The sequence below is a fragment of the Microtus pennsylvanicus genome, chromosome 3 (genome assembly GCF_037038515.1).
Source record: "Microtus pennsylvanicus isolate mMicPen1 chromosome 3, mMicPen1.hap1, whole genome shotgun sequence".
NCBI lineage: Eukaryota > Metazoa > Chordata > Mammalia > Rodentia > Cricetidae > Microtus > Microtus pennsylvanicus.
In genome coordinates this window covers 122097217-122124419 of record NC_134581.1, presented here as the reverse complement: position 1 = coordinate 122124419, position 27203 = coordinate 122097217, and the positions used below count along the sequence as shown (strand labels likewise).

The 27203-nt window shown below is 47.4% G+C and overlaps 1 protein-coding gene across 7 annotated transcripts in view; it reads left to right on the top strand.

The window, feature by feature from the left end:
- The window catches only part of Chd7 (chromodomain helicase DNA binding protein 7), a 179626-nt gene extending 159381 nt beyond the window's left edge, over positions 1–20245 (top strand). For 4 of the 7 annotated variants that reach the window (XM_075967008.1, XM_075967011.1, XM_075967009.1 and 1 more), the window contains exons 22-38: positions 659–858; positions 1019–1178; positions 4347–4436; positions 4855–4958; positions 6292–6421; positions 6700–6772; positions 6915–6972; positions 7596–7824; positions 8075–8283; positions 8394–9065; positions 10108–10268; positions 11682–11909; positions 12236–12679; positions 15960–16181; positions 16577–16717; positions 16857–16961; positions 18339–20245. In XM_075967008.1, the coding sequence (XP_075823123.1) occupies positions 659–858; positions 1019–1178; positions 4347–4436; positions 4855–4958; positions 6292–6421; positions 6700–6772; positions 6915–6972; positions 7596–7824; positions 8075–8283; positions 8394–9065; positions 10108–10268; positions 11682–11909; positions 12236–12679; positions 15960–16181; positions 16577–16717; positions 16857–16961; positions 18339–19265 (4153 nt within the window). In that variant the 3' untranslated portion in view covers positions 19266–20245. The remainder of the gene's footprint in view (positions 1–658; positions 859–1018; positions 1179–4346; positions 4437–4854; positions 4959–6291; positions 6422–6699; positions 6773–6914; positions 6973–7595; positions 7825–8074; positions 8284–8393; positions 9066–10107; positions 10269–11681; positions 11910–12235; positions 12680–15959; positions 16182–16576; positions 16718–16856; positions 16962–18338) is intronic. The other 3 variants (XM_075967014.1, XM_075967015.1, XM_075967013.1) reach the window with 3 other exon arrangements.
- Positions 20246–27203: the final 6958 nt, after the last annotated feature.

Below are 27203 nucleotides of genomic sequence, written 5' to 3'. Positions count from 1 at the left end.
AGAGGGCAGTGGAGAGGCTCCGCCCTGAGGAAGCACAGCTCAGCAGACTCTGCGTCCTACACCTGTTTTTTTTGTGTGTGTGTAGCAAGTATTTCCAAGACAAAACAGTGTGGCCGCTGTGTGTGATGGTGGCGCCATGTGTGTTTGTCCCGTGGCTCAGTCCTTCCACCTGCCCTTTCTCTGTGAGTTGGAAGTGACCACTCCCTGTTGAAAGGGAGCCACGGGACTTCTAACTTTCCACTCGTTGGTGTGGCGTCTGTTTGTGGTGGATTTCTAGTACGCATCCTGCTTCAGGCCATCTTTCAGTTTAAACGGTTGGTCACCGTAAGAACATATAAATCAGAGTTGAAGGAAGCACAGTGTGATAATTTCCAGTTCCTCAGATTGCCTGCCTTTCCTAAAAATGACAGCCGTAGCCACCAACAGCCTAGGAAAGCCATTAGACACATAGGTGTCTCGGTGGCCACACAATTCCTGGCTTTGTGGTTTCTGCTCTAAGGAGGTGTTTTATGCCGGTACCTGCATTTCTTTCCTGTCGTCAGAGGTTACTGATGCCGGTGTGGGTCGAGGATTTCCCAGTACATGGGGGGGGGGGGGGCTGTCAGGGTGAGGTCACTACAACCAGACTCTATCTGCATGCTGCCTCTTTGCTTTCCAGCTGGGGCCGCTGGACAGACATCTTGTCCCATGGACGCTACAAACGTCAGCTCACTGAGCAAGACGTAGAAACCATCTGCAGAGCTATCCTGGTGTACTGTCTCAATCACTACCGCGGGGACGAGAACATCAAGAGCTTTATCTGGGACCTGATCACGCCGACAGCCGATGGCCAAACTCGAGCCCTGCTCAATCATTCCGGTAGGTTGGTCTTGTGTTCTTTGTGCGTCTGGGTCACAAAAGGCTACCAGAAACACCACCATTTGGTGATGGGTGGCAGCGTAGACCGTTTTCCCACCTGCCCCTGACACGATACTGCCCAATGCCAAGGCCTCCGTGACTGTGACCCTGGTACTTCTAGGTCTGTCGGCCCCTGTGCCAAGGGGCCGGAAGGGGAAGAAGGTAAAGGCCCAGAGTACGCAGCCGGTAGTGCAGGATGCGGACTGGCTGGCGAGCTGCAACCCAGACGCCCTGTTCCAGGAGGACAGCTACAAGAAGCACCTGAAGCACCACTGCAACAAGTAGGTACCAAGCAGAGGCAGGCAAGCATGCCGAGTGCGCGTGGAGAGGAAGCGCGTACATGCGCCACTTGTGCCCCTCTGTGAGTGAGCCGTGGGTGGTGTCCATGGTGCCGGGAACTCATCACCACCACCTAGGTCAGACACTGCATCAGCAATCCCCACAGGCACTCCATACCCTCTTAAGCAAGAGCCCCTCCTCCCCTGCCTCCAGAGCCCAGCAGCCTAGGCTAGCTGCTTTGAGGGTGGTGATGATCCAGTCTTTATCGCCTGTACCTGGCAGTGTCATGTGTTGTAGTGATTGAGATCCATCCATGTTGTCGGTCACTTCGGGATCCTTTTGACCACGAATACTATGTGTTTGTCACACTCTGTTTATCCTTTATCCACTGATGGGCATTTGCATTGTGTCTGCATTTACCTGCCATAAGTGGTGTTACCATGGGATCGCATAGTCGTTTGGGGCTAATATGTAGACAGATAGTTGCGGTTCATCTCTTATGACTCCACCCTGTTACTGACTGGGGAATTTACATAGTGCTTTTACTTTAGTTATATCACTCTTGCTGTGTAGACCCAGATGGCTCAAACTCACAGAGTTCCTCCTGCCTCAGCCCCCTGAGTAGCTACTGCTGGCACCCACATCTCTTCTTGGCAGATCTTCTGTTTTGTCCCCACTTAACAAAGAGGCAGGTCTCCAGCCGGAGTAACTTACCTAAGGGTTCTCAGTTTAGAGCAGAGTGGGATTTGGTGACACTCTTCCTGTCACCGTCAACCTCTTCACCGAGGGGCTCTTGAAAGGTTCCCAGTGGTCTTTCAAAGCCTTTGGTGTCTCTGAAACTTGTTCCTGTTGTAGCATGGTGTTTCTTGATAAAATTGTCGCGCAATCGTCACACCTCTCCAAAAATGTCTATGACTTTGGGTTAGCTCCCTTCTGAGTTCTGGATTCAAACAGGAAGTTAAATGGTTCCCTGTGAGATAATGGCTCCTTTTCCCAGACGCCAGTGTGGCTGTGGTGGTGTTTGATTTCTGTTCTCCTTCAGTAGCAGTCTTCCATGGGGAGCCCTCCCCAGTTAGCACATGTGATGAAGTTGGGGTTCTTCATATCTTTCACTCAGTGTCAGAAGAATGCTGTTGACACGGTCTAGCTTTCCCCTGGAAAGGAGAGAGTGTCCTATTGTCCTTTGCCTATAGGCCATGCCAAGTCTTGTCAACATTGAGGACGTATTGGTGGTAGGTAGAAAATAAGACCCAGTTGAAGGGCATCCTAGGAAAATAACTGAGTTGCAGATTGGGGGAGCAGACAGGTGACAGAGCCAAGGGGACTCGTTATGAAGTCCTGTGTGCTCACCAGCAGGACGTGTGAAAACATGTGGGCAAAGCCGGGGGTTTGTTAGCCTCCGTGTCTGTCCGTCACAGAATGACCTCCTTGAGCTGTGTCCTAGCCATCCCTTTTCCTCCTGCTTTCCTTCTGGAGCAAGAAGGAGATGCTCACATCAGTTCATAGAATGCTCCACACTACTAACCCCAAAGTGGAAGTCTGTGTTTCCTACTAAAAGGAAAAATAAGTGTTAGGCTCCCTGCTGCGAGCCAAGCGAAGAGTCAAGCCACAGGTAGAGGGGGTTTCCGATGGAACTACCCGTCCGAGCATCCAGTGTGAGAAGACACGCCTGGAGACTCTTTAACCGAAGAGAAGCACTGCTAACCACGGCGTTGCTTTCTTCTTATTGGTTCAGTATGGCGAAGTCAGTATTTGATGTTACACATTGACAAGAGAAAGAAAGTAGAAAAATTAAAAAAAAAAATCATTCCCCAAAGCAATTGCTTATCCTGGCATACAGTTGGATATATGCAACCTTGCAGCCCATCCCAAACCGGTGCTGGCTGCGAGTATACTCTGGGTAGGCGCTCACAGCATGTCTACTGATGCCTGGTCAGGAGTAATCTGTTGCAGTAAAACCGCCCCTCCCTCCTTGTCATTTTGATGCTGTAGAGGCAAGTTCCCACATCTTGGGAGAACCAGTTCTGAGAGCTTGAGCTCGAGGTGCCTCTGTGACCTTGGGTTTCTAGCTCTTCCTCCGTTACTGACAGTGTTTACATCTGTGGTGTGGAAATGAGAACTAGCCCACTTCATCACAGGGTGATTACTAAGGCCAAATGAGCCAGTGTGTAAACGAGAAACGGTGGTTCAGGGGTGTTATGCAAATGTGTGACAGGCTTATTCAGCCAGGGAAATTACACTGGAAGAAAATACCTTCACCCAGAGGGTCGTCTTTAGGTGTCAACCCCACATGCACGTGAGGGCTGTCTAGTTGAGGACTGAGTTTCGAGTAGTGAGCTGGCCTATGAGATACGCCAAGTGAGTGTTAGTTAAAAACAAAAAATCACGTTGTAGCCATGAAACACAAGCAAGATGGAAAACCTGATGCCCTGACAATGTCAAGGCATTAATGCCGATTCATTAAAAATGAGTATCAATGAGTTAGGTACATTTGAATCTGGTAGTGTTTATTATTTTTAAACCACAGCTTGGGGCCCCGGATAATATGAGTGAGAAGTAGTAGAAATGTTTAATATTCCCTGAGTAGGGCAAGGACCCACCTGCTGCCCACCCCCTCGCCATCTTCCTTCCTCGGAAGCAAAGTTGTGTAATCTGAAAAACCTGACATTCCATATTGAGGGTTTATTGTAAGGTAGTAAAACCAGATTTTATATCTCGTTTATTCCTGCAACTTCTGATGTGCTTCCAAAAATGGTATTAAGGCAGCAGCTGAGGAAATTTTATGAGATAATGAAGCAGAACAGTTACTGAAAGCCATCTGCTCGCTTGTTTACAAACTTGCTTCAATACTTGAGAGGCAGTGGTAGGGTACGTGTCTAAACTCCACAAGCTGCACTAGGTAAGACAAAATGAAGTGCGCCTGGGCCGGGCCGAGCCCGCTCCCTCTCTGTGCAGCATGAGCGGTTGCCAGGCAGGCCTGTTGGAAGCCAGCAGAAAGCACCACACAGAGGTGATTATGTGCCACCATCTGTCACGCTTCAAGCCTACCATACAGCATGGCTAATCAGCCTTGGCAGGATGATGGATGAACAGCAGCAGCTGCCAAGAGCCACTGTTGGCAAACAGCACTGAAGTTAAGAACTTTTTCCCCCCTCTGTCTTCCTCTCCAGGGTCCTGCTGCGTGTCCGCATGCTGTACTACCTAAGACAAGAAGTGATAGGCGACCAGGCAGATAAGATCCTCGAGGGTGCCGACTCTAGGTTGGTGCCACTGCTCCTTTGCTCCGGGCCCTCCACAAGCTCACCCAGGAGGATGGGAAACTCCGTGGCTTGTGTTTAGAACCCTCACAGCCTCGGGAACCCACCTCTCTATTTTGTGTCTCTAATGCAAGTGTCTGTCCCCCGGGCTTGGGGTGTGACAAAAACACAGGGACGTTTGTGTGTGCCTGCGTGTGAGAGGGTGAGACATGGGGACCGCTGGTCTGAGGTGGGAAACCACACGATGAGGCTCACTGCGAGCCACTGACCCCTTTGGTTTCACCTTTGCCAATTCTTCCCCACCATGTGGGACGGTTACTGTGAAAGAGAGGGCACATGAGGGTGTCTTCACCACCACACGGGACTAGGGTTCATTTCCAGGGCTCAGGTTTAGAACGTGCTTGAACGCTTGTCTCTCCAGTGAAGCAGACGTGTGGATCCCTGAGCCTTTCCATGCTGAAGTCCCTGCAGATTGGTGGGATAAGGAAGCAGACAAATCCCTGCTAATCGGAGTGTTCAAACATGGTAAGGGGTGTCTCTGTTTGAATGCATCTTGACTGTGCAGCTTCATCTTTATTTAGAACTCTTTGCGTACTCTTTTCCAAAGTCATAATATTAATGAGGATCGTTCCAAAGGACTCTTGGCGTCCTCCATTCTTCTGCACTAAAAAACCTAATATGAACTGTAAATATCAGATGCTGTTTTTGAATGTTTGTTGAGCATTTGAGAAGAAAACATTTCTTTCTTGGCTGTAAACAGAAACCATATTTGTTTTAGTAATAGCCAAGTTGTACCATCGCTTTCCCGAAACTTTGCTTCCAGAACAGCTTCCCCTCGCTAACTCCGCCAGCCAGTGTCAGAGTGGACGTGGGCTTAACCTCTGCTATTAATCTGTACAAGTGCCTCCTGGGCTTTGTTCCAAGCAATATCTCACAAATGTCAGTGCCGAGGACTCACCGCTCCCCCGAGTGGGATGCAGCCTTGTTAACTTTGAAAGGCTGGGGATGCAGAACTGGCATGATATATACAGTGAGCGGTTCCTGATTATAATCCCAATTCTCCCGAGGTCGTGGAGGTATTCTCAGCAGCCCAGCCTGACTAAAGGGGAGAATGATGGCTTATAAAACCTTTCATGATTACAGTTTGGCTTGCGGCTCTACAGCAGTTAGGAGCGGTGTGTTGTCGTACACATCCTAATTGAATTGTGCCGTTCTGCCCGTGTTCTCCAGCCGTGTTCTCCGAGCTCGGCCTCAGAATCATTTTCCCGCAGCGCACTGTTGGGATCTGCCATCTTCCATCTAGTCAACTTGGGCAGTCAAAAAGCAAATTGCAGTTTGAAAGCCATGAAGGGAGCAGGGTCCTCTTACTGACATGCATCATCCCAAACCTAATAAGACAGGTTCGCTGGCCTCACATATATGGGGGTTTTTCAGCCAGCCATGTGAGCTCCTGCAGGACCAGACGCAATCGTGGGGGTGGGGAGTAGACCTGGAGAACCCCTACCAAGGTCATGAAGAAACGTTATGAAGCCTTTTAAATGTCAAGCAAAATTAGATGTTGGGGAAAAATAGGGTCAGAAATCTTCTGGCATCCTGCAGTTACCCTGATCCCTTTTCTGTTTGTATTTGTGGTCATTCTCATAGCTTCTCCAAAGTGTAAGTTGGCCCACAAAGGCTTCCCTAGAACGAGCATTCTCTAGGACACTCTGCTACACGGTCTGCTTAGCTCAACATCGATGATGGTCTGTGTTTCTGGGAAATGAATGGCTGTGTTATGGCAGGGCTGTGATTTTTGACAGTGACGGGGTCTTCCTTTGTTTCTATGTGTGTCCTCTGTGGGCTGGTGGGCACGGTCCAGGCTATGAGAAGTACAATTCCATGCGAGCTGACCCTGCACTGTGCTTCCTGGAACGAGTGGGTATGCCTGATGCCAAGGCCATCGCTGCCGAGCAAAGAGGGACGGACATGCTAGCAGATGGCGGTGACGGGTAAGAAGGACATTCTAAAATTTTAATAAACTTTATGTCAGTATCACATCTATTGGCAGGGTTAGTTCTTCTGATTCAATATGCGCTCAGCTTGCAGCCTACTGGTAGATCCTATCCATATACTGTAATAATCGTTTTAAACAAAGTAATAGCTATAACACTTAAAAGCAATATTGGGTCTTAAAAGTAGTTATTAGGTTGATTGATACTGTTCCCTCTCACCTCCTTACTCACTGATGTGATTTAAACAATTGTTTTTTTTTTTAAATTTTTCACAGTGGAGAATTTGATAGAGAAGATGAAGATCCAGAATATAAGCCAACCAGAGTGCCATTCAAAGATGAAATAGATGTAAGACCTTGAGTGTATTGACTTTACTGTGCCAGTAACACATGATATGCCCAGATAGGACTTGCTAAACTTCATAGATTAAGAGAGAAAATAAAATCAAACCCCCGTTGACAATATCTCTGTTTCTTGCATTGCTTTCAAGGAGTTTGCAAATTCTCCCCCAGAGGATAAGGAGGAGTCCCTGGAAATGCACAGCACAGGTGAGGCCCCCAGACAGCTGTAGGGCAGGGAAAGCGCGCTGGGCGGTCGAGCAGCAGGATCGTGTGCCATGCGTGATGATTGTATCTTCCCGGGTGATCTTCCGCGTGGACCCTTCCCTTGGGAATCATTTTCATTCTTATTTATGGCTTCACTACATTAAATTTCATGGATAGAACTTTTTAATTAAGATGATTAAGCTGCTTATAGTCCTTGTTTGGTGGAAAAACTTAAAGTCTTTAAAACATTTGTATTGAGAGAAGGGCGTTTGTTTTCATTTGAAATATTTGTGTGGACTGTTGACTTTCTACCCAGTGTAAAATGATTAGACAATAATTACATGCTTGTTACGTTCGAGATTACCATTATAAGTACATTTATAGGAGAGACTGGTTTTCTTTGTGTAAGACTGATAAACTTTTGCCCCTCCCTCGAAGGAGTTAAAAGTAAATAGTTCACAAATTCTTCATAACCGTTACTGTTTATGTTTTAAAACCTGAGGGTGCCAGGTTGGCCTGTCCCACCCTGCCCTCAGAAGGCGAAGGAGTCGTCTGTTGCTGTGGGGAAGTTGTCTGTGTTGTGAGAATGCAGGGCACGTTTCAAACTCTTTCTCTCACTTCCCCAGGCAAGCACAGCGAGAGCAACGCTGAGTTAGGTCAACTCTACTGGCCGAACACGTCAACCCTGACTACACGCCTGCGCCGGCTCATTACTGCCTATCAGCGCAGCTATAAAAGGCAACAAATGAGGCAGGAGGCCCTAATGAAGACAGACCGGCGTAGACGGAGGCCTCGGGAGGAAGTGCGAGCTCTGGAGGCGGAAAGGGAAGCTATTATATCTGAGAAGAGGCAAAAGTGAGTCCTGCACCTCCCCTGCGGTGCAGCCCCACCCCCAGCCCTGGTGCCTGCCCTTCTCTACTCAGCCCACGAGAAGCAGTGATCGCACCAGACAGTGGCACCAAAGAAAGGTCTCGTGCCTGGAAGGTGTCTGTCCCTCAACCCTAAATAAGTCCCGGGAACATGCTCTGGGGGCAGAGAAAAAAAAGGAGTGTCCTGTATGCCCACCTCCTCACGCATGGTGTGAGCCAAGTCTCCTTTCCCACAGGTGGACGAGAAGAGAAGAAGCTGATTTTTACCGTGTGGTGTCCACTTTTGGGGTTGTTTTCGATCCTGTAAAGCAGCAGTTTGACTGGAACCAGTTCCGTGCCTTTGCCAGGCTGGACAAAAAATCTGACGAGAGCTTGGAGAAGTACTTCAGCTGTTTTGTGGCCATGTGCAGGCGGGTGTGTCGGATGCCCTCCAAGCCCGAGGACGGTAGGTACATGAATGAGGAGCCACACTGTGCACTAGGTGGTCAGGGCCATGCAAGCAGGCTCCGGTGGGCCCAGGGCCTGCCCAGGTAACCAGCATGCTTCATGTTACAGAGCCACCTGACCTGGCCTCCCTCATCGAGCCCATCACTGAGGAACGAGCATCGAGGACCCTGTACCGCATTGAGCTGCTGCGCAAGATCCGAGAGCAAGTCCTCCACCACCCACAGCTGAGTGACAGGCTGAAGCTCTGCCAGCCCAGCTTGGACCTGCCTGAGTGGTGGGAATGTGGACGGCATGACAGGGACCTGCTGGTGGGAGCTGCTAAGCACGGGGTCAGCCGGACCGACTACCACATCCTCAACGACCCCGAGTTGTCCTTCCTCGATGCACACAAAAGCTTTGCTCAGAACCGTGGGGCCGGGACCGTCTCTTCCTTGAACGCTCTGGCCGTGGGCTTTGGCCAGACTCCTCAAGGCGTTTCCTTGGCTCATGCTCACGAAGAGAAGGTAACTGAGCAGGCCGAGGGCAAGGCAGAGGAAGCTGAACACTCACCGGCTAGAGAGAGGTCGGGTGGGAAAGAGGGGGAAGAAGAAGCTGGTGGTGGGGCCAAGGAGAGCAAGCAGGATTGTGAGACTGAGGGCAACCCTCTGAAGAGCGAACTCAAAGGGGTAGAGGGCAGTGCAGAGCCTGGGTCCAAGTCCGTCTCGGAGAAAGGCTCAGAAGAGGATGAGGAAGAGAAGCTGGAGGACGATGACAAGTCAGAGGAGTCGTCGCAGCCCGAAGGTAATGCCTGGCTCCCGATCCCACTGGAGTTTACGGTGGAGCACAGCCTTGCTGTGAAATCCAAGATCTCACTCTGTAGCTCTGGCTGGCCTAAGACTCCCAGAGATCCACCTGCTTCTGCCTCCAGGGGACTGGGGTTAAAGACGTAAAGGCGTGCACTACCATGCCAGTGCTTCAGGCGCTTTATTGTTTAAAAGTCATGGGTGGCAAGGCGTAGTGGCCTGCACTTTTGTTTGGCCTTTGGAGTTGGAGTCCCCATACTGAGATCCAGAAGTACACAAGGCGCCTGTGCTCTTCTGTGAAGGAATAGTCCCGCTTACGGTTGCATGTGTTTGTCCTGGTACTTTACACCTGCAAACCCATTTCTAAGCGTGCACTCAGAGCGGCTGTGCACAGATCAGTCAATTCTGGTTTATAGGCACAGGTTAACTTCACGGGTGGGTGTGCTAAGAATCCTGTGTAGTGGTAAGTTCAGACAAATGAGTGTGAGGGAAGAGCAAATATTAATTATTTCCAAATCAATGACGATTGGTCAAGTCCACATTTTCCATGTTACAGACTACTGTAACAGCAGAAAGCAGGAACAGCACCATGATGGACCTCGCTGTCGCCGTGGCCTTGTCCCGTGTCACAGCCCTTGGGTTAGAAGCATGGTTAGCCTTCAACGCCTATACCATTTATTTGGCTCATAATTTTAGCACCTGGAAGTAGGGAAATGGGAGGCTCACAAGTTCAAGCCCAGCCTCAGCTGTATAGTGAGTCTAGGACTTCTTGGGCTACATGAGACCCCGTGTCTGTGACCACAAAGAAAAGATTTCCGTAGCTTCTTCACCGACAAGCTAGGAACACCATCTACACTAATAGGCTATTGGTAAGCCTTAGACAACACAGATGTGAAAAGCACCCCATGTCTTTCTGGATGTGTAGTAGGCACTCAATAAAATGGGACTGGGCGGTATTCCTGTTTTCAACCCCATCCTTTCTAAGCGTGGGCTTCAGCGCGTTCTGGCCGCGAGTGCTGCACATAACACTCATTTCTCAGCAGGAGCTGTCTCCAGAGGGAAGAATTTTGATGAAGAAAGCAATGCTTCCATGAGCACTGCGAGGGACGAGACCCGAGATGGATTCTACATGGAAGACGGAGACCCTTCTGTGGCTCAGCTCCTTCACGAGCGAACCTTTGCCTTCTCGTTCTGGCCCAAGGTTGGCAGCATTTCGTTACTCTGATTGTTTTGTTGGCTGAACAAAAGAACAGAAAGAAAATCTGTGTAGCTTAATTTTTTTTTCAAGTAATTTGAGGTAAACATTGTCGAGCATACAGAATTTCTCTTTATTTTAAAGAATGGCTGGGGAGAACCGAAATGAAGACGCGTTTGGAGTATTTCTGTGATAAGATGAAAAAGCTTGTGTTGTAGAATAGAAACCATTGATCCTCACCGTTCCTTGGAGCTGGCTCTTCAGTCTGTCGTGTTGTCTCATAGAAGCTATGGTTTCTTAATAGATTGGAGAAAACAAAAAGTCGCAGCCTTGAAATCATGTTCTTTACTTTGTAAAGATTAAGTAAAGGCTTTTGATTTGAAATAATGTGTTTGAAAACCCACCATGTTCTTAAGTTGGGAGAAGGGGTGGCAGCGGACCCCTTTGCTCCCAATCATTGTAAACTCATCCCAGATGTAGATATAATTCAAGGCAAAGGAAAATTGGTCTTTGGTCAGGAAACGTAATTCTCTAAAATGTTCTCTGTGCCATTTGGGTCTGTGTTTCTCAGGGCAGGAAGTGTCATCATAGATGCCGCAGCAGGGGCTGTCTAGTTTAGGCAGTACCGCACGCACACCATAGGCCTGAGGTCATCATCCCAGCTAGTCTTCATTGGTGTTAATGTGGCTTAAGGAGGTGACATTTTTGTCTGAAGGGTGTACTGTCAAGATTTCTTTTTCCTTCAGTTCTCTGTCCTCTTAGTTCCTGGTTATAATTTCCCACCTCGAGTCTAGAGGGGAGTTTCTCAGCTCAGCAAAAGGTTTATAGTCACAGGCACTATTAGTCTGTGGAAACTTGGTCTAAGGAGCTGTAATTAGAAAATTCTAATGTGCACGCTTCAATGAAATTTGGAGCGATAATAGGTAGGGAATCCAGATTGACATTCATTAGGTGTTCCTAGGTTGGTGCCCACTTCGTAATGCTGAACTTTATTAATAGTGACGCTAATGATGTCCCCCTTCCTGGGACACACTGCACTCTGGCCTGTGGATCTGAAGGGCCTGACCACTAAAATGCTAAGTGAGAGGCTCCATTGTCACCCGCTGAGGTTCTTGAAGCCTGAGTGAGTCACGATTTGAGGTTGTTTTGAAGGTGCTGTTTACTCGCTGTGCTGCCCGTTCCGTGGCGTTCAGTGTGCGGAGCTGAAAATGGTCCCTTTTCTTCATTAGCACAGTCAGAGCAGCCTATCAGAACCACGCTGCTCTGATGGGTTTGCTGGTTTGCTGCTTCTCCAGCTCCTTTATTCCCGGTGACTGGCCTTTAAGCGTTCTCTGCTCTTCTGTATCTTGGTGGGTGAATTTACCCAGGAATTTTTACTAGGTCTTTGTTACGAATGCTCTGAACCTCTTCCCCCTCCAGGACAGAGTAATGATAAACCGATTAGACAACATCTGTGAAGCCGTACTCAAAGGCAAATGGCCAGTCAACCGGCGCCAGATGTTTGACTTCCAGGGCCTCGTCCCTGGTTACACACCCTCCACCATGGACAGTCCCTTGCAGAAGAGGAGTTTGGCCGAGCTCTCCATGATCAGCCAGGCCAGCATCAGCGGGAGTGAGGACATCACCACGTCTCCTCAGTTGTCCAAGGTAGGCCACCACAGTTTTCTTTTGTATTGGGGAACTCTGTGGGTTTTAACTGATTTGGAAGCCTGTGCCCACGAACATGACTTGGTTTTGTGTATCTGTGTAACTGTGTTGCCCATATTGGCAGGCTCTTAAGTAGCTGGAGTCCCAGACACTCATCACCGCATTCGGCTGATTGGCCAGACTTAAAAATGGAGTGATGACTGTCTCCGTATCTGTGGCCACCAGTATAGAATGTTCAGTTCTCCGGTGGTTTTGCTAGTGCCAGCCCCTATCGCAGATGAAGGTTCGGCTTACTACACCTCTGTTCTGTTGGCATCTTTCCATAGGATGACGCCCTTAACCTGTCCGTCCCTCGCCAGCGGCGGAGGCGAAGGAGAAAAGTCGAAATAGAGGCCGAAAGAGCTGCCAAGAGGCGAAATCTTATGGAGATGGTTGCCCAGCTTCGAGAGTCTCAGGTGGTCTCAGAAAATGGACAAGAAAAAGTTGTGGACTTATCAAAGGCCTCAAGGGAGGCAACAAGTTCTACCTCAAAGTTTTCATCTCTTACTTCAAAGTTTATCTTGCCTACCGCATCTACGCCAGTGTCCGATGCCTTTAAGACCCAGATGGAACTGCTGCAGGCCGGCCTTTCGCGCACCCCCACCAGGCCTCTGCTCAACGGCTCCCTGGTGGATGGAGAGCCTCCCCTGAAGAGGAGGCGGGGCAGGAGGAAAAATGTGGAGGGCCTCGACCTTTTTTTCACGAGCCACAAACGGACAGCTTTCAGTGCAGTAAGTTGGGTGTTGTCCCCCCCCCCCCCCCATGTCTACTCCTCTCGACAGCCAGCCCTGGGCTGCTGACCCCACCTCTCTCAGCAACATCACACCGGAGCTGGCTTCTTCCACCAGGGAATCAGAACTACAGTGGACGGAGCTGTGGTTGATCCTGGTGCCAATCACTCAGCCCGAGCCAAGGGCAGCAGAGGAGTGATTCTTCCCGAGGTTCTGACATAGAGCTGCTCTAGAAAGATTAGCACCAAACAGAAACACGTTTTTCTGAGCACACACTTGTTATCTCTGAATTCCTGAGGAGGCAAAGTTTCTGCTCTCAGTAACACTGGTGCTGGGGCTGACATCCGCTAGACCAGCGTAAGCGCTTAGTGCCAGGCCGTCACGTGCCTAGCTAGTGGTTCGGAGTGCTCTCTCACTCCCTGTAACTGTGGTCTTAGAAGTCCAAGACACATCATTGCTAGTGGGAGGACAGGTCAGTGGATTTTTAATTAGGATATAAAAGGCAGTTTAATAAATCCTCCTCTCCAAGCTGCCTCAACTACATCACCCCAAAATGGGACCTCTGACTCCGATAGCAAGGATTTCACCCTGAAGAACTCCATTACGTGTGCTGCATGAGGGGCTGAGGGCTTTACATCCTGAGCTATTGATTTGAAAGTAATCAATAAAGCCACGTTGGGCTGAGGCACCGTCAGCCTTTCTATGGGCAGTGAGGCAGTTTTTTTTTTGTTTTTTGTTTTTGTTTTTGTTTTTTAAAAAAAGCTATGCTTTGAGATTAAGGGATCCTGTTTTTTTTCTGGCTTGGCTTTCTTCCTCCATCTCCACCATTGCACCACCACCCCGTTTTGTAAATCAGCATCTCACTGTATCCCAGGCTGGCCTCACACAGAGATTGCCTGCTTCTGCCGCTCTGAGTGCTGGGATTAAAGGCCTGCGCCACAATGCCCAGCCCAGGTTACTTGAGCCTGGAGAGAGACTTGATGATTTTAATGGAGGAAAAGGCAGGTGGGAAAGGACAACAGCAATCATTGGCATTTTAACCCCATCGTGGGGTGTAAATGGAAGTGTCCATACACACAGGTTCAGAGTTAACTTCAACGCTAGCTCATATCTGAGAGAACTCTTTTGTTGTATTTTGTTTTGTTTATTAGAGACGGGTTTTTCTCTGTAGCCCTGGCTGTCCTGGAACCTGCTCTATAGAATAGGCTGACCTCGCTCAGAGATCTGCCTGCCTCTGCCATCCCAGTATTAGCATTAACAATGTATGCCACCACTACCCATCAGGAACTCTTAGTAGATGTTAGAAATGTATTTTTAAGGGCTTTTTTAACTGTTGGATTCTGTAAATCAGGTTTGCTTATGAATAAGATACAGGGAGAAGGCAGGGCTGGCATAGATGTGGAGATCGCAGTGTAAAGCGTGCTGAACACAGGTTCATGTCCACACTCCAGCTCCCATGGAAGCTTGTTGCGGAAGAAGACGGTGCCTCCCGTGGCATCGCCAGTGATTTGAAGAGTAAGGCACTGAGTGATGTGGCAGGCATGCCTAGAAAAGTCAGTATTGGAATAAGATAGCAGAAATGGGCACCAACAAAACACGCTAGCATTTCACAGTTGACTTTGCATGAAGGGTCACAGTTAAATCATAGCTGCAGAGCAAGGAAAATGACTCCATGGGTAAAGGCACTTCCCATCCAAGTCTGCTGACGTCATTGTGATCCTGGAACAGACCTGCATAAAGGTGGAAGGAGAGAAGCCATTCCTCAAAGCTGTCCTTTGAGTTCCACATACATTAGCATACATACGTGTGCGCATTCGCACTCATACACACTAATTATGCGTGCACAGGTAGAGTCAGTGCAAAAAGTTAAAAACATAGTTATATTAAAAATACTGCGTAAACCCAGATAGTGGTAGTGCACACTTTTAATCCCAGCACTCAGGAGACAGAGGCAGGAAGATCTCTGTGAGTTCCAAGCCAGCCTGGTCTACAGAGCTAGTTTTAGGATAGCCAAGGACAGCTAAGGCTACCCAAATAAAATCCTGTCTTGGAACACCACCACCCCAAAAAATTGCATAAAAACTGTTTAAGGCTATGTGGTAAAAATATATATACGTGTGTGTGTATGTGTGTGTGTGTGTGTGTGTGTGTGTGTGTGTGTGTGTATATATATATATATATATATATATATATATATATATATATACATGAAATGAATTGTTTAGATTTGAATCCCAGCCCCAGAATGTCTGATAATGTATATACAAATATTCAAAAATACAAATTTCAACACATTGTGGTTTTAGGTGTTTTGGGTAAGGGGTCCCAACTTCAATGATGTGTCATAGTTATGTGTGTATGCTGGGTGGGATCAAGACATGCTCCCGGTGCTCCAAAGAGGGGTTAGGGTGCAAGAAAGAGGTTGGGGAACCCATAAGGAAATTTTCCTGGAGGTAGTTGTGTGTCATTAAGTTTTGAAGCTCTTGTTGGAGCAGAAGAAGTACCGGGGCAAGAGAGCATTTCTTGTGTCTGACTTGAAACATGGAAGTTTTGCCGGTGGATACAAACGAGGAGGTTATGAAGATGTAGACACTTTTATGGGGTGTCCTGAAGGCATCGTGGAGCCAGTTAGCGAAGTAGCCTAGCTATGGGAGTGGCCAAGTGGCAGCTTTTGGATCAGGCAGAGATTACTCATTTCAGAAAGCCCAGTATGGTCTAGCAGCCTGGAGGTTAGACTAAAGAGAGTTGGAACCTAGAATAAGGAAAGTTGTAATAATACAGAGGGAAGGGGAGCCCTGGGGATGGAGAAATGGGTGTTTGGATGTTGGAAAGACAGCATTTAAGGACCAGTGGCAGAATGGGGGTGGAATGTTATTTCCGGTGCTTCCACACCTGCCTAACACAGAATGGTGCTCTCCCAACCAAGTTAAGTCAGTTATTTATAAACTGGTGCCTGTTGGAGTTGTATCCAAGGATCCCTGTGAGCCTGCCTTTCACACACCTCTAGTTCAGGCTGCCGCATAGCACGCTGGTGTTGTCCTAATGGCTTGTTTGGCCCTTTAGACCTTGAATTTTCTACAGAAGTACTATTCCTACCTCGTGAAGAATCAAAAAGTGTCATCTTGTAATTTGAAGGTCATCCTAAAACTGACATTGTTTCAGATAGCTGCTCCCTTTTCAATGAGAGATCTATTGGGCCGGGAGGGTATTTTCCTGCGGTAGAATATTCTCAGAATCTCGTCATGCAACAATTCAGATCTCTGCTCTCCACTTCCTGCAGGAGGATGCTGAGGTGACCAAAGCTTTTGAAGAAGATATAGAGACCCCACCAATACGAAACATTCCTTCTCCTGGACAGCTGGACCCTGACACACGGATCCCTGTGATAAACCTTGAAGACGGGACAAGGCTGATGGGAGAAGACGCTCCTAAAAACAAGGACTTGGTTGACTGGCTCAAGCTGCATCCTACTTACACTGTCGATATGCCCAGTTATGTACCAGTAAGTACTGCACAGTCTGCTTGGTTGGTTGGTTTGGTTTTCATTTTTCCAAAACAGGGTTTCTCTGCGTAGCCCTGGTTCTCTTGGCTCACTCCGTAGACCAGGCTGGCTCCAAACTGAGAGCTCCACCTGCTTCTGCCTCTCAGGTGCTGGAATTAAAGTTTGAGGTTTGTGAAGCCTCGTCAGGTCTGCCTAACTGCTTCTCATCTGAGGGAGCTTTGACAGCTAGCTCACCCTGCATCTTTCGTTTGAATGTCTCCAGGTTCACATGTGTCCCGGTTTTCTGCTGTAACTTGTACAGTCCTGGAAACCTGTTCTCCTAGGCATTGCAGGAAGGAGCCAGTACTAAATCTAACCTTATTAAATACAACCAAATACATACTTTTCTCTTGCAGAAGAATGCAGATGCGCTGTTTTCCTCGTTTCAGAAACCGAAACAGAAACGACATAGATGTCGGAATCCTAATAAATTGGATATAAACACTTTGACCGGGGAGGAGAGGGTCCCAGTTGTTAACAAACGGAATGGGAAGAAGGTAAATTTCGGGGAGGAGCTGGTGAGGACCAAGACTGGCATTTCTTCCGGAACCCGTGTGTGTTTGGAAGGGGGGAGATGAGGGAGCAGGGAGCGAGGCTTCCGTAGTGTTCAGATGTTCACCAAATTCGTCTTCCCAGATGGGTGGAGCCATGGCCCCTCCAATGAAGGACCTGCCCAGATGGCTGGAGGAGAACCCTGAGTTTGCAGTCGCTCCAGACTGGACCGATATAGTCAAGCAGTCTGTAAGTACTACAGATAAACTTAAAACTGGGTGCCTGTTTATTTCCCCATTGGCTATTAATTATTAAGTTGTAACTTAATCTTAGCTTGAAAGAATTGTCGTATTACATCATTTCACACATTGTTTCGTACAGTCAGTGCATAATATTTTACACACACACACATGCACACATAGCCTTGATCGGAAATGAACTGTTTTGTCAGCTCTGGTTTAAACATACCCACTCCCGGCCCTGGAGGTGGACGTGTTCCAGGTGAGCCTAGTTAACATCATCTGGGCGATGGGATGTGTACTGGTTGGGAGCAGGAAGATTATTAGCTGTTTTAAAATACACAGCGATTCTGCATAAACATTTATCATTATCCGTTTCTTTTCAATACAAATTAATAGCATGCGTGTTGGTTTTGTTTGTTGAATAATGCAGTTAAAACTGACTCCTGGTGTAGAGTTCTACCTGTGGTGTTGTAATGAACCGTTTTTATCAACTGGCACCTCCCTGGTCTGCTGTGGTTGGGTCCTTGTACTTGTGATTCCCGCCTTGGTACCCCTGACTACTGCTGACTTTGTCTCCATCCCTAATATCTGGATAAAATATATGGAAGTAGGACTATGGAACTTGACATTGGCTTTCTCTGAGTATGTTCCAGTCACCCAGGGTGGAATAGGCATCAGGGTCTGTTCTTTCCTGCTGCACAGCATGCTACTGCATGCTTGGCTACCTCATGTTGTTTCTTCACCCACGGAAAGACCTCTGGGATTGCCGCATTTGTGAACTCATTAGTAAAGCTGCCGTAAACATTTACACGCAGGTTTCGGTGTAACCTCTCATTTTTCTAGGGTACTTACTAACACGTGAGTCTAATTTTCCACATTGTTATACGTTTAGTTTTATTCTCATCTGCATTTGGTGTCCCCAATACACACAATGTATGGAATATCTTAGAGTCTGTGCAACTCTTTCATGACACTATTTTATCATATTTGTTCCGTATAAAACCTTTTCAAATTGACAGATACTTAGTTGGCAGTGAATTGACAAATGGAAAGTTATTTGTGCTTGAGGCACGGGATGCACACGGGCACACCAGGAACTGATTACGCCAGTCAATCAGCCATTATCTGGTGTGTTGATCCTTTAATTATGGTTGCAACTACCTTGGCATTTGCTTCAGTTTTGGAATAGTAGCCTTGAACTTTTTTTTTCCCTGCAACTCAGCAAGTGAAAACAATAGTAAAAGCCAGAACCTGAGCTTTCCCACATTAAGCCTTTACGATGGAAACAGTTGCTCTTCTATTTAGAATGGTGGTGTGAAGCTCATCACAAAGGCCCTCGTTGACCAGTCTTTACAGCTCTTGTCTGCCCTTCCCTGTCCTCCAGGGTTTTGTCCCCGAGTCCATGTTTGACCGTCTTCTCACTGGACCTGTGGTGCGGGGAGAAGGAGCCAGCCGGAGAGGACGGAGGCCCAAAAGCGAGATCGCCCGGGCAGCGGCTGCGGCCGCTGCTGTGGCCTCTACTTCAGGGATCAACCCTCTGTTAGTGAACAGCCTGTTTGCTGGGATGGACCTGACGAGCCTGCAGAATCTCCAGAACCTCCAGTCCCTCCAGCTGGCAGGGCTCATGGGCTTCCCTCCAGGACTGGCCACAGCTGCCACTGCCGGAGGCGACGCGAAGAACCCCGCTGCCGTACTGCCCCTGATGCTGCCAGGCATGGCAGGCCTGCCCAACGTGTTCGGCCTGGGCGGGCTGCTGAACAACCCTCTCTCAGCTGCTACTGGAAACACCACTACTGCTCCGCAAGGAGAGCCCGAGGACGGCACTTCCAAGGCGGAAGAGAAAGGAACCGAGCACGAAGACGAGAACCGAGACTCGGAGAAAAGCACAGACGCCGCCGCCGTTACGGCTGCCGACTCGGCAAACGGATCTGTTGGTGCTGCTACTGCCCCGGCTGCATTGCCCTCCAACCCGCTGGCCTTCAACCCTTTCCTCCTGTCCACCATGGCCCCAGGCCTCTTCTACCCATCCATGTTTCTACCTCCAGGACTGGGGGGATTGACACTGCCTGGCTTCCCGGCGCTGGCGGGACTGCAGAACACCACCGCCGTGGGTACCAGTGAAGAAAAGGCTGCTGAGAAGGCCGAGGGAGGCCCCTGTAAAGAAGGAGAGACCCTGGAAGGCAGCGATGCCGAGGAGAACCTGGACAAGACTGCGGAGTCCTCCATCTTGGAAGACGAGATTGCACAGGGTGAAGAGCTGGACTCCCTCGAAGGCGGGGATGAGATAGACCACAACGGAAATGACGAGTAGCAGCAGCAGCTCCTCTGAAAGTGTTGAAAACTGTCGACAGGTGGTAGTCCTACTGTTTACACTCACAGTTAATGTTCATACCTAGTTTTATAAGCTGTTCTGTAACATAGTGTAGCAAAACAAAAAAAAGAAAGAAAGAAAGAAAGAAAAGAAAAAAAGTCCAAGTCACGTTATGCAGGTGTGCCCGAAGGTATCTTGGTCATTAAGTATTGTGCAGTGCATTATTTATTATCCCTAGGAAAGATGAAATCTGAGAGGCGATCATGTCTTTTTAAGGAAACTTACATAATGCTCTGCGTTTTGGGGGTACCGCTGGTATTATAATAAAGAGCAATTTGTAACAGAGCGGCACTAGCGGAAGGAGGTGCTGCTCAAAGGAAGTATGAAGTTATATATTTAATTTTTTTAATTTTAATTCTTTTGCTGTGAAGGTCAAGATGAAATTTACCATACATATCATAACTTGCTCATTCGTGTCCCTTTCTGACTGTATGGGGTTCCCACATCGCACACACACACATCCATACACTCTGACAATCTCCACGTTAGTGTGAACGCCTCTACCCCGAGGCGCAGCAATAATAAGGCAGCTGTTGAATGTGAAGGGTCCCTTTGGAAAATTAACCTACTGGGAGGGTTCTTGCCAGACAACTGCAGTTCCATTGGCTTGTGGTCTTGTGATGCACTGGTATAAACAAAATAAATAGAAGAATAAATAAAAGAGTGAGAGAAGTGAGAATCAGGTACCTTTTTTTTTTTTTTAAATTAAAGGACTTTGTTACTTTAGCCACAAAGCTAAAACAGCATTACCTCAGCTCTAAACTAGCCTTGAAGTTTACAGACAGGACTTTGTAAATGTTTTTCTTTGTTGTGATGTCCTTTTATTTTTTTCTCTGAAAACTGCTATCATGTAAGATAAAATGTAAATTGCTGCCAACTGTAGTAACGATGCTTTTAATAAAAGTGACCCATGATATGCAGAGATGGAGTTACAGATGCAGTGTGTAGGGGCGTGGTGTTCAGTGTGTGTGTGTGTGTGTGTGTTCACAATAGATGCAGGGACAGCATTCTGACTTTCGTGCCGTTGCCATATCCTCTTATGCTAGACGAACTGTTAGTAACATACTAACCGTCCTGGAGACTAGATGGGGAGGAAAACCTTGAATTGCCTTTATGTAATTCCACACCAGATATCTCAGCAGACGCACACACAAAAACCTCTTCTTGCTCCCCTGAAAGGACATCTGAGAGTGAGAATCCTGAAAATGTGTGCAGCCTGTGATAACGTGCTACACTGTAGACAAAAGGGCAAAAGAAAAATGGGGCTTTAATAGGCACACTATCTAGGTCATTTATCCTTGGATAATGGGGGGAAAACACAATGTCGTAGTGTCAGCAAGGGACACAAAGGCGTTCTGGTGTCCTGCCGACCAGAGCTTGATACCAGAAACCGGTGTGTGGAAGAACACGTGTGGAACTCAAATAGACACACTTGAGCATGTGTGTGTGTGCATGCACACACGTTTACCCAGTCTCAAGGGCTATAAGTTCAATGACCCTTTTATTTTTAAAATAAGATTTTAATTAAAAGACCTATTTTCTATGTCATTTGAGCAAACCCTGTTTCCTTCCCTCTAAGAAGGAAGTGATATGGATGGAGTTGTGCCTGTCTTTACCTTCCTAGATACACACACACACACACCTGTGCACACTCACACACACCAGTGCACACACAGGTTATCCTCTACACGTGATGAGACAGCCTAGAGATTCCATCTTGTAGAGCCCAAGATGAAAAGGTGCCCATGACTGGACCAGGAACAGCTGGAAGCTAGTATTATGGCTAAACCTTGAGTTACCCAGCCTGTGCTTGGGAAGGACGTGTCTTGGAATGCCTTCTGACATGGATTCTTGGAACGTGAAAATAAAACTGAACCTTGCACAATACAGAGGGACTTAAATATTTAATTGAAAGATTCTACCAGGGCGAGCTGGTGTAGTAAGATACATTATAAAAGGGTCTATTCCTAAAATTCCTTATCTATTGGAAAGTTTCTTCTGGGCTCCTGTAAGCAGAGAGATGAGCATGTCTCTCTCCCTATCAGCATCAAACACTGAGAGCGATGATGATCTTCAAAGCAGAAGTATCCACACTTGGAGGCAGTGAGAACTCTGAGCTTATTCATTTTACTCAAAGTCATTCAAATTTTCACACTAGAAGATATATTTTTTTCTTCCAGTGGAACGAAGTATTGATACTACATCTTGAGACTATCTAAAAAATGGTTACAGTTCAGACGACTGCTAACCAGTGCTTCCTGTGGTGTAAAGGAAGCATCAAGGTCCCGGTTGTTGCTAGGGAGCTTGGTTGGCGAGGAAAGCTGAGCAACAGTAATGGAAGTAACTGGCTCTCACTGAGATCTGGAGGATAGTCTGGACCAAGCCCGTCTTGCCCTCCTGAAGTACTGTATTCTTGGGTTGCAGAAAGAAAAGTGACAGATGGATGATCTAAAGGTTTTGCTGTTACTATATTTTTATATTTTCTTCTTCACAATTGCATGTTATAGCTGAGGCTGAGACTTGAAAGAAAGTTTTTTTTTTTAATTTCATTTTATGAAACAAGGTCTCTTTGTGCGGCCTAGGCTGGCCATGCACTTACTCATTTCTGCCTCAGCCTCCCAAATGCTGGGGTCCTAGGTTGTGCACTGAATAGGAAAGCAAGCCTGTGAAGTTAGATCTGGAAACTAAACTGTGACCAAGTAGACTTGAGTCCCAGTGAGCGTGTTTAAATTTGAATTTATGTTGTCCCACAAGTATTTCTACTGTATAAAGAAACCGAGTCTTTGAAACAATAAATTTGACCCAGTTGTAACTTGGTGTTGAAACCAAGTTTAGCCTACCATCCAAGCCCAGGGTCTTACCCACTGTGCTAATGAAGTCACAACTCATGAGTCAGCACACACTACTGCTGGGCTTAAAGAGACAGAGACAAGAACAAGAGACTGGACCCTGCTGTCCTGGTCCCTACTGGCGCTTACGTTCTAGTTGGAAAAAGACTGGTGAATTTCAGTTTTGGCAGAGCAAGGAAGACTTATTAAATGAGGTGTTATAAAGTTATAAAGGGCTCAAGAGGGCACAGCCAAACTCATCTGAGCTATGAGAAACAGCAGGTAGACTTGGCTGCAAGATCTCCCAAGCAAGAGGAATAACCAACGTGGAGATCTTAACGCAGAACTGCTGGGGAGTGAGCACAGCATGTCTGCTCAGAAGAGTTGGGAAGTGAGGCCAGAACTTACAGGGCCTGGATGGTCCTGTTAGAGGGTTGAATTTCATTCTAAGCCCTAAATCATTGAAAGGCTCCATCCAGGAAAGTGAGACATTTATACCTTTAAGAGGTCAAGATGGGAGCTGGAGAGATGGGTCAGTGGTTAAGAGGACTGGATGCTCTTCCAGAGGACTGGGTTCAATTCCCAGCACCAAATTGCTACTCACAACTGTCTGTAACTTCTGTTCCAGAGGACCTGACACTCTCATACAGACATACATATGTGCAAAACACCAATGTACATTAAAGAAAAAAAAAAGACCAATATGGAAGTAACACAGGAATAAGGACTTACAGAAGGGAGTGAAGGATTCCAGCTGGGAGGTGGATCTAGCAGCTGTGGGGCTCAGCAGTGGGCTTGGGAAATGTTTTAAAGGGAAAGCGTTCCGTTTAGGCAAAGTGCTCCACGAATAATTTCAATAGAGTAAGTCTTCAGGACGATAGCCCCAGCTCTCCTAAAGGATCTGTTGCTCTGGCTTGGGATCTTCCTACATAAGAGCTGAATTTTGATGTGATCTCTTCAATCAGTTTTGATCTCCCTGTGGTATGGTTTAAATGAAAGAGAACAAGTCAGTGACAACTTCAGGTATTCTCACTTCTGACCTCTTTCTCTTCAGACTGGTACACAGTCTGGCTCCTAGCGGATAGAAGCTCCCATCCCTGGAGCAAAGGAGGCTGTGCTCCATGTCAGGGTGCTCGTGGGTATGCCACAGGAGAATAGCAAAGCCTCTACTGCCTCAGCCATTCTGTGGCCAGTCTTCCCCATAGCCTTCCTGGCCTGGAGAGAAATCTGTCTTGGTGGATTCGAAGTTGTAGCTAAGCAACAGCTTCCTGACTTTTCTGGTGTGTCAAACAGAAGCGCCTATTCGAAATGCCATTTACACTCCCTTCTAGGTGACTTCCTTTACTGTCCTTTCCCTGCTTCAACATTTGGATCTGGAAGCTTAATTCCAAAATTATTGAAGAGAGAAACCTGATCCTTTTTAGCCCCCTGACGGGACCCAGGTGATGCACTGGCTTCTTAGGCTTTGCAACTCAAAACTGTCGATGTCAGTTCAGGAACTTCCACCTGGATGTGGGCTGGGTGGCTGAAACCCAAGCAGGTTGTGCATTTAATGGTTGGGGGAAGGCTCATACATCGGAGACCCCATACAACTGCTCCACATGTTTCACCATGCCTCCCTGGGAGGCAGGACGCTGTGCCCTGCAGATTTCACGTTTTGTTTGTTACTATGTGTTCATGAGCTAATCCACACCTCACCCCAGCCAGTTAGGTCCCATGTTGTGGCTACTGCCCCTTTGCATGAAAAAAAAATGGGGTCCTTTGCCAAGTGGTAAGGCAAGTGTAGTGACCAAATAAAATGTAAATTCCCACAGGATCGGTGGCTATCTTGACCATCTGTCTTGATTATAAACCTACCATTAGCCTGTGGTCTTAAAATACTAAAAGTTAAAATAGTTTGAGCTATCTTATAACTCTTTAGAAATCACTGATGGTAAGACCTGAAGACTGTAAAGTTTCTAGAGTCATACGCTGGACAAACTGACTAATGAAGTCTAACAGTCGTGTGTGTGCGTGTGCAAGCAGATACCAGTATGCTTAATAATACTCCTGCTGTTTTGCGATCTAATCTATGCAACTAACAGTCCAAAGTTTTTAAAAATGTGTGTGTGTGTGTGTGTGTGTGTGTGTGTGTGTGTGTATTGCCACAGTGCATGTGGAGGTTCCAGCTCAGCCTTCAGGGGTTGGTTGTCTTTGCTGAGTTAGGGTCTTTGTTGTTAATTGGGTCAGCCAGCCCGTGAAACTGTGGCTTTTCCTGTTTCCACTTCCTATCTCACCTTAGAAGTATTGGGGTTACAGGAGAGTATCTTGTGGTCTGGGAATTGAGTTTTGCTTGGTTAGCACTGTTATCTGCACACACATACACATGCACGCGCTCACGCACGCACACACACCACTGCCTACACTCTAGGATTTCTGGACAGTTAATATTGTCCTTTTGCCTGTTGATACAACAACAGTCCCAGTTTAGAGAAGTTGACTTGAGATTTCTGGAGCATGGTTAGGATGGAAAATTATCCCACCCGAATGGTGTCTTCCTGTCTTCCACATGGCTTTGTGTGTGCTGTTGTAGCTCTCACTGGTTTGTACATCTATAGTTTTCTCTGCTAGGGTTGGAACCCTCTAGGCCAACTCCTCAGCCCTTTCCCTCTTACCACGAGAGGTCTGGAAAACGAGGGCAGTTGTTGCCTCTTGCAGGACATGTTCTGCCCAGGTTTCATCTTTCTTAGGAGCAGCTAGACCAGCTCACAGTACCCAAGAGGTCCTGTAAAACCATCCTTGTGGTCTTTCTTTGCCCTCCACTCTCCAAAATCTAAAAGTATAGACAATCTGTGTCCTCTTCTGTATAGAGCAGTGTGTTCTGAGCCACCGAATAGAGGGACACTGTCATAGCTCGGGGACAAGGCGGTTGGCTTGGACTCTGCCCTTAGTCCACTTTTAGTAAAGGACTCTGTAGACTGAAGGATATGTAGCCAAAGGAGGAGATACAACTAACGCTGGGGACTGTCTTTTTCATTCCAACCAAAACCCTTCCACAAGAGATGTGTAGGTGCTGGTTTTCCTGTTTAAGTCCTGCAAAGACCCTTGAGAGGGTTCAGTGGACAAAGATGCTGCTAAGCCTGGCAACTGGAATTCAATCCTCGGGATGCAGATGATAGAAGGCAGGAACCAACTCCTGTATGTTATCCTCCAATCTCCTGCACATGCCAACACACGCATACTATATACAATGCAACATATTTTTAATTATTTGAGGGTCATGACCCCAAAACCTGAGTCATGGGGAGAACAACTCACGTTTGTGTCTATGCTCCTTTCTTGTTTTCTGTCTTGATTTTAGGTTTCGTTGTTTTGGTTTCTGAGACAATCTCACTGAGTGATCCAGGCTGGCCTTGGACTCTCCATTCCCCTTTCTCAGACTCCGAGTGCTGGGATTACAGGTGTGTTCCGCCATGCCTAGCTCTAATTATTTCCTAACATGATTTACAACAGAGCAGATGAGCCAACAGTGGCTTGCCAGAGGGACTGAGAAAGTATGGTGTGGACTTCACGCAGGAAGAAAACCTTGATGCTTTCTCCTTACACGTTTGGAACTCAAATTCTCCTGTGGTCAAAGCCTACCCTCCAACCCCACCTGCACCCCTGTCCCCCCGTTGCCATGAGGGGGGTGGGCATGGGAGAATGCAATGTCAAAAACACATTGTCTGGAACTTTTTCTAAGCCATTAACAATTCTCCTGGCTAGCCTGGTGCAGCCAGAGTTGTAAAGGATGAGAATACAGGGGCGATAGTAAAGTCACGTGACCCTGGACACATCCCTGCAAATCAGAATGCTCGACAACGTGGCGCAGTTATCTTTACTAATGATGCCATGCCAAAAGCCTCTCCCTGCTCTCAGGGATCACTGAAACCCACCAGAACTTAAAGGTTAGGCAAACGGACTGTTTGAATAGCTGTCACAGACACAGATTTCCCTAGCTCCTTGTTTGTTAGCCATGGCTAAATGTATTGAATTATGGAAGAAGTTCCCAAGCCCAGCGATCTGAGGAGAGACCTGTGGCTTCATCACTTGACTTGGCATCCTGTCATTTGACCTCATCTAGTTTGCTTTAAGACAAGCCCACCGAGGCTCCTAACATTGGGATTAAAACCAAACAATCACCACTAAAGTTAAAATCTTCAGTCAAGTGACCTTCAGGAATAAATATTATGAAGACTTTCCATGTATTTTGTAAGGAATCATTTTGCAAAAGTGCTATGCCAGGCCAGGTAGTGAGCAGCATTCTTAACTGTCTGCAGTGGTATGTTGCCAGATTTTATGTTGGGAAGTCGGGGTTAAGGAAAAGGAGTGCAGTGTAGTCACACGAGCCTCAGTCTGTCATTGAGCTGGTTAACTATGTAACCCTCATCTGCTTGCTTGGCGGAGGTTTGAGGTCGTGTGCGCAGGCATCGGCTCAGCTGATGCTTTGAAACTGTCAAAATCTTCATCACTTTCCAGACTAAAAAGGTTCTAAGGTTCGGTTTTCCAAGGTTAGCAGTGGGCTTGGTTGGATTTCAAAGGCTGGTCCTAAAACTCTAAACCACATATACTGTTCTCCTCCCACCTTATAACTAACCCAGTGACTCCTGCCACACAGTGGGAATGAAACGTGGATCATCTCTGAGTCCTCTTTCTCACTGGGGGAATGCAAGTTAATCCTCTTCATACTTCCCTTGGGTTATGGTATGTGGATTAGAAACAGGACTATCAAAGCCATCCATGTGCCTGAACTGGCACCAGCTAAACGGTAACTTCAGAGCCACCATCATCTGGCGATGAGTTTCAAAGCGGCACAGGAGAACGTGTGAGAAACAGGACTGGATGCTTGAACCTGTAAGTCTTGTTCAGGAATAGAGCCGGTAGGCTGTCCTGATAGACAGGCCCTCTGCTGGGACAGTGAGTCAGCTTTGAGCCTGGAAGAGGAGGCAAGGCTGGGTAAGAGGCTCTGTTATACCATAGCAAGGGAGAGGGATAGCTTGCTGCGGCCTCATGCACATTGATAGATAGAAAT